Genomic DNA, 7700 nt, shown 5'->3' on the forward strand with positions numbered 1-7700 from the left:
ACAATGGTATCAATGCAGCCATCTTTACGGGAATGCTGGGATTGAGCAACCGCGGGGGTGCTTCCAGATGGAAAAGAAGTCTGGATCATGATCCGATTGAGTCAGTTGTAAGCATTTACCAAGCATGCTTTTAACAAATTATACTACACGCACACAGAGATGTACCGCAAATTTAAGAAAAATTAGAAATCAATTGTTCATAAGTAGAAATTTTGGATAAGTTATATATAATTACTGTCATGCTTCTAAATTCTTATCATTTGTGACCTTATAAGAACGACAGTAGTAACTAAAACAGTAAGTACAAAATCACTAAAAAATTCATTCACTAAGATCAGATTCCATCATATCAGTCACAACATCAAATCGATATCTTATACATAAAAATATTGTAACAAAATAAGTCAAAAACTAGAAATAAAAGGAAATCAACCATAAATCACCACTTATTCTGAGAAATATCGACAAAAACACTACTAAATTAAATAAAAAACCTCTTTAAGTGAGAATACAAAAATACGGGCATAAAGATGAAAAAATGTATATACCTTGAAGTAATAGGTGAAGTTAGGATCATCACAACCACCTTGAGGCTGAAGGTCAGTGAGATTCTCGAGTTCTGCGGCGATCATCAACATGTAGTTCACCATTTTTTCTCCAGAACCAGCTTCAAATTCACGCTTCTCAGTCTCACAGCGTGCGTGCGTGCGTGCGAAAGAGATCTGTGGGTGTTGCAGGGGCTCACGCTTTCTTTTCTCTACTGCGGTCAAATGTGCAGTGCGAAGTAATCGCACTATGTAGCAGATAAATCGTGGTAGCCTGTTTGTACCTCAATTTTTTAAAAAATCATTTTCAATCACATATTTTTTAATAAAATAATATTACACACAAATATAAAATATTTCCTTAATTTTTAATGACACATTCTCCATCAATCTACTATTCAAAACTACATTCTTTCTCAAGAATGGGACTCAAACAGGAGTTAAGATATTTCCATTGGGTGGTATTTGAATTGATGGCTTGTAATTTAATTATTTACGGTGTTTCCTCAACTTATTTAGAGGCGTCTTCTACTAAAATTTTGATAGATTTTAAAATTTATTTTAAATTCACGTGTTTCTAGTTGAANCGAGTTCTGCGGCGATCATCAACATGTAGTTCACCATTTTTTCTCCAGAACCAGCTTCAAATTCACGCTTCTCAGTCTCACAGTGTGCGTGCGTGCGAGCGAAAGAGATCTGTGGGTGTTGCAGGGGCTCACGCTTTTCTTTTCTCTACTGCGGTCAAATGTGCAGTGCGAAGTAATCGCATTATGTAGCAGATATATCGTGGTAGCCTGTTTGTACCTCAATTTTTTTAAAAATCATTTTCAATCACACATTTTTTAATAAAATAATATTACACACAAATCTAAAATCTTTTCTTAATTTTTAATGACACATTCTCCATCAATCTACTATTCAAAAATACATTCTTTCTCTAGAATGGGACTCAAACAGGAGTTAAGATATTTCCATTGGGTGGTATTTGAATTGATGGCTTGTAATTTAATTATTTACGGTGTATCCTCAACTTATTTAGAGGCGTCTTCTACTAAAATTTTGATAGATTTTAAAATTTATTTTAAATTCACGTGTTTCTAGTTGAAATTTTAATGAATTTCAATTAAATATTTTAAAATCTAGATATCCTCCACAATTCATTAATTTATACAGATTTCATTAATAGATGGATTTCAAGTTTTAAAAAAAACTTTTTTGAAATTTCACCATTTTTTAGTGAGATTCTTATGATTTCCGTACTTCTCATAATGGTATTGTCAAAAGCTCGAGCAAATTGTGGCATGATATCCACATTTCTTGACACAAGCAGTTACAACCCAATTCATGGCTCGGTAGATGCAACATATCGAGCCCGGGATCTGAACGGACACCTTGAAACTCATTTCCGATGTGACGTTCATGAGGCATGGTGTACTATTCGCTTATCTGTGATCACTAAAGCATTGTTATCGTAACTTGCTCTTGTTCTTTTGGATATTTCCTGTAGCAGTAGCGGAGGCATTGGCGCTTTGGGAGGGTCTTTAATTTGTGAAATAGGCAGGTTTAAAGATTGTTAATTCACAATCTGAACTTAACAATAAAGTTAGCCCTTAATGCACAAATTGTTTATGATATTGTTGTACTTCTTAGTGAGATAAGATGTGGATCTAGTTATTTTACACCTAGAATAGGAATAAAATAGACGTGTATCGATCGAAATTGGTCAATTGATTACTTTCTCAATATGCTAGAAGTGCTTGGCAATTAGTACATGTTTTCACTAATGATAATTTTCATCCAGAAAATCTGTTAGCGTGCTTCAATTAAGTGAAAATTATATGGTCTTCGATTTGAAGATGTGCGTTTTCAAATAGATAGATTAGCCTAAAAGTGATGAAAATGACCCAATGAAAACCAAGTGTCGATCAAGGGTTTACGAGATGGAGAAACACTAAGTGGGTTGGAGGAGCATTTAGAGTATACATACAGCAATGAACTACTGGAATGGACCATTTAGAGATGATGGGGGCATATTAAGGAATTGGAACATTGGCTTTTTATCCTGATGCAACACAGTGAGAGAATAGAGAGTACATACACGAATCTAATTGTTTTAGATCTTCTAGAAAAAGTACAAATAAACCATACAGTCATACAGAGTGGTGCAAAAAGACGTGTATTCATTTTCTGAGTTAGGAATTGAGGGCTTTATAAGAAATCATCAGTCCATGGTTTTATCACTGTTCTGTTTCCATAATTCAAATTGCGAATGAAATCTGAATGATTGGAAAGTAAGTCATGCAAGCTATGAGTTGTTTAGCGCTTCTATAATAGTCCATCTCTGCATGCCCTTTTTCCTGCACTCTTCGTGGAAAATATACTTGCACAACACATTTCAACTCAGAGCCAAAATCACCATTTCTCATTTCTATGAAAATCAGATTCTTGAACTTGCTTTTTTCATCTCTTTTGATACAATTATGGGATTTAAATGGATGTTTGTTCTATTACTAGAAATTATTTCTACGTCTGTCAGCAGCAGATTTGTAGAGAATGAATATAGCAAAGAAAACTTTCAGGAAAGCCATGCAATTAGAAGCATTCAGGTATGCCTTCATCACCTACATCCCCATTCTCTTTCGTCGCTAGACAGAAAAATTGACTATTAAATCAATCGACAGAATAAGTAGATAGTATTCGTCGTCAGTCTTATCTGAATCAAGTTCCATCACGTACATTTGCTTAACACGAGGTATCATCGATTGCATAAAATATTTTCATTTCGTGTTGTCAGAGTGAAGATGGAGATATTATTGACTGCATCCATATCTACAAGCAGCCGTCTTTGGATCATCCCTCTTTAAGGAATCATAAAATCCAGGTCTGTATACATTTCTAATGTGATCATGATTCAAATTATGTGATATTTTCAAGATGACAAACGGAAAAAATAAAAATTCACACAGTTGGCCCCCAGCTATGATCTAACAAAAAAGACGAAGAAATCGTTTACTGAAAGAAATAGGGACTCTTCCGAGACTGTGACCACACAGTTGTGGCAGAGAAGTGGAAGTTGTCCTGAGGGGACAATTCCCATTCGGAGGATAGAAGAGAATAATGGTACGAAAGGAGATGTAGTTGAGAAGTATGGGAGAAAAAAGCTGGCTTCCTTCCATGACAACGAGAAGAAGCAATTAAATGAAAGCAAAATGCTAAATCTTCTGCAGCGAAACCATTCAGTATGTACATTCCCTTCTGATGCTAGTGATCTATTTCTTCCTAGAATTCCATCTTAACTTTTTGTCGTGTGAATAGGTCGCAATCTTGCTTACATTGGGATTTGCGTACTTGGGCGCCAAAGGAGATATCAAAGTCTGGACCCCGCAAGTTGAATTAGATGATGAATATAGTACTTCTCGGGTAGATCTGAGGAGTGGCCCTCGGTTGGACTATGATGCAATTGAATCTGGATGGGCAGTGAGTATAATCACTCAAATAGTTTAGGTCTAAAAAAAGACAATCATTGGTTTTTCATTGTACATTAGCAAAAAATAGAGCTATGCTGATAATAGTAATGTCTTTATATATTGGGATTATTCATGTATGAAGCACAAAAACGACGACATTACAGGTAAATCCCAGTGTTTATGGAGACAGGCAAACTCGACTATATGTTTATTGGACTGTAAGTTTCTTAATTATTCTCCATTTCGCGTCACGTCACCAAATATTCCATAAACTTTTTATAAGTTGCTTTGCACACAAAATCATGTTTCACCACATTATGTCATGTTCATATCAGGCTGACGGATCGAAGAGAACAGGTTGTTTTGACCTCACTTGTCCCGGTTTCATTCAAACCAGCAACCAGATAGCGCTTGGTGCTGCCATCTATCCTATCTCAAATCCTACAGGACTTCCATATCAGATAACTGTTTATATCTACAAAGTAAGAAAATCTAAAATGTTGTTCTACAATTTACCATTTCATAGCCAATATCAATCAAATATGATCCCGGTTTGGTTCAGTTAAAAAAGTTGATAAAATATTAAGTGAAGGTCAATAAGTAATTTTAATTACACTTTTCATGGAGCCATAACTTTTATCAAATTTTCAACCATACATTTCATCAAAACTATCAAAATCAACAAGAATCTGATTTTTAACTAAACCAAACAGAGGCTTAGTGAAGTTTCATGTCATGTAACATCTTAAATGAGTACCTTTTCTTCTATCGGACCCAAACACAAGCAACTGGTGGGTGCAATATGGGGAGAGAATCAACATAGGATACTGGCCATCTGATCTCTTTGGTATGCTAAGAGCTCAAGCTGAAACTGTTCAATGGGGCGGCGAAGTTTATAGCTCCAGGGTAGGTTAACATTCTCGTCTAAAAACTTGAAACACATGAATACATTTAAAGCCTATTCATGCACATTTTTTAAGGAATGGACGGTCGAGAGACTATATGTATTCATTTGAATCTTGTCTTCGAACAGGTAGGAACTCATCCGCACACGGCTACCGGTATGGGCAGTGGTCGATTTTCCGATTATATAATGCAAAGTTCGGGCTACATCAAGAGAATGAGGGTACTTGGAAATAATATGGAATTGAAGTTTCCGCAATGGATTAATATTTATACGGATGAGTATAATTGTTATGATACTTATTACTTTACTGACTATGTTGAAGAACCAGAATTCTACTATGGAGGCCCCGGTAGAAACTACAAGTGTCCTTGAAAAGTATGTTAATTTTTGCAAAACGGCATTCAATTTGTATGCCTCTCTTATTGAATTATATTGTTGACACCGGTAGAAAGTAGAAACACAATTCGCAATTGACTAGTCTAGACATAAAATAACGTAAAATGTGATTAGATGGCAAGACCAAACTTCGCGTCTAGACGATGCTTAGGCAAACTTTTTGAAGCATTGGTTTATAGTTTTTGTAAAACTACTATAGAAAGTCAATATTATTAGAGTTTTAAGAATTCTCATTACGTTTGCGATCAAATTATTTTTTCTTCAAAAGCTTAATTTCTGCATCACATGCTTGCTTTTTCCATCTAGCCGACTGTAGTAGCTGGAGATCGATTTCCATTTTATGCAGTGCCATGTTAGCGTGGTGCCTTTTTATCGCGCCAATGCTGTCCCAGTCTCTTCCTTCCATTTAGTGTAGTTTAAAAAGTATATAAGGATATAACTAAACAATTAATTTTAAACAAAAATTTCATAAAATCCACAACTTTTATAAACTTTTTACTCACAATTTCAGTAACTTCTATTAAAATTTACTAGAAATTTAATTTGTAACTACACCAAACAAGAGCGCTTAAAAAAAATTGTCGAATTGTATAAAATAATTTAATCTACAAGAATAATACACTCAGTGAAATAGTTATTTGGAACAAGTTGATGCTATAAAATTGGTCTTTTAATATTTCAAGTAGCTCCTCCCTTAACCGAACATATCCATGCTTGCAATAAAAGTTAGAATACGTAAAATGAGATAATATAAACATATGACTCTTGATTATGCCTTGGCCTTGCTTACCTGTCACAAATAGATCACCTACTCTTTTCGAGTTAATTGTTCCAATGTTCACTGAATTTAGGTCCATGTTTTTTATTGATCACTAAAATTTAAAATGTCGAATTTTAGTCATTGAATTTAAATTCATATTTTCAATTGCTTACTAAAGTTTATAATTTACCATTCATGAATTTATTTTATAGTTCAAACACATTTTATGGCCCCGTTTGCTAGTCATTTTTTTCAAAATGTATTTTTCTCTCTCTTCTTTTCAATCACACATTCTTTATTAAAATAATATTACACATAAATAAATAACTTTTCCTTATTTCTCAACCACACATTTCGCATCAATTTACTATTCTAAAATACATTTTTACATAAAAATGCCTATCAAATACCCACTATAAAATTTATAATTTACATACTACATTCATCCTATAAAGATAAACTTATTTATATTTTCAACAGATTTGAAAAATATAATTAATATAGTTGAAAATATAAATTTTTTTTTTAGATTTTTCCTAATATACTCCTACATTAAATAATGGTTTAAATAAGATTAGCGGATACTTGTTGATTACAAGATACATTAAATAGGAATATATCAAAAATTAAAAAACATATATATTTTTATTAGAAAAAGAATAATGTTATTTAGCTTCACCAATGCCAATTTGTTTGGTGTTAGATGATAGACTAAATGAAAAATGTCACATAAATTGAGGTTATAATTTTAGAGGTGCTAAATAGCATTGCTCTTATTAAAAATGAAGTAAATAAATCTTTTATAGGATGGAGAGAATATTTTATGAGACTGCTTAAAAATATTAGCAACCAAAAAAGCAAGACAATTACTTGCCTATATACTGGGAAACAGAGATGATAGAAGAAAAAATCACAAGAAAAGCAAAGTTTATGGGTAAAGTACGCCCATTTGAAACATCAACTCTGCACAAATAAGAAGCAAAAGGCAGAAGGAAGAGAATTTGAAGGAGTTTGTGGCTTACCAAGATTCATTAGTGAAAACAATCTCAAATTCGTCTTCAACAAATTAGAACGGAGATCTGCGGAAGTGAAGGGATGATCCTGCGAATAGCATCGTCAGTTTGAAGACTGATTGTAGAATACAGTCGGAGCTCAGTGCCGGGTCGCAACCTGCTGGTACTGTGCATAGTAATGTTGTTACGAAGAAGCATGGTATCGACATAGTGAAAGGAAATTCTTCTATTCCAATGAAGGATTTTCCATCCGAAGAGCAGGATATCAGTAATGACGCAGAGACTAGTATAGACGGGGGTGGCATCTACATACGATGTATCACCTGATGACGCGATCTTTCACATGGGGCTGGCCTCCGACTCCAAGACACTGGGATGCTCCAGTCGTTAATCCCAGAGTCCATCATTTACGGCTAGGACTACTGGGGTATATAATCCCATTCGCTCCCTGCTTGCCTTCGGGTTAGTTAAGAGTTCTTGCTTCCTCCTTTACTACTTTGCTACCTTGCTATTCTTAATTTCCTGGTGTGGATATTGGCAGAAATTTATTGAAACTTTAGAAACTTCTTTCTGGGAGGTTTGTTTTCTGAAGAGCAACACTCTGCATTTTGT

At 34.3% G+C, this 7700-nt stretch overlaps 2 protein-coding genes across 2 annotated transcripts in view; one reads left to right on the top strand and one right to left on the bottom strand.

Moving 5' to 3' along the window:
• The window catches only part of LOC111385246 (UPF0587 protein C1orf123 homolog), a 3896-nt gene extending 3109 nt beyond the window's left edge, over positions 1-787 (bottom strand). The window contains exon 1 of the mRNA XM_023009623.1: positions 549-787. Within this exon, the coding sequence (XP_022865391.1) occupies positions 549-650 (102 nt within the window). The 5' untranslated portion in view covers positions 651-787. The remainder of the gene's footprint in view (positions 1-548) is intronic.
• Positions 788-967: 180 nt separating this feature from the next.
• Positions 968-5562, top strand: LOC111385211. Its single transcript, XM_023009590.1, is given in 10 exon segments — positions 968-1006; positions 1127-1304; positions 3060-3151; positions 3316-3426; positions 3512-3845; positions 3847-4022; positions 4177-4230; positions 4348-4573; positions 4767-4918; positions 5046-5562. Coding segments are annotated over 10 exon segments (1608 nt in total). The 3' UTR covers positions 5292-5562.
• Positions 5563-7700: the final 2138 nt, after the last annotated feature.

This window comes from Olea europaea, unplaced genomic scaffold (genome assembly GCF_002742605.1).
Source record: "Olea europaea var. sylvestris unplaced genomic scaffold, O_europaea_v1 scaffold311, whole genome shotgun sequence".
Classification (NCBI taxonomy): domain Eukaryota; kingdom Viridiplantae; phylum Streptophyta; class Magnoliopsida; order Lamiales; family Oleaceae; genus Olea; species Olea europaea.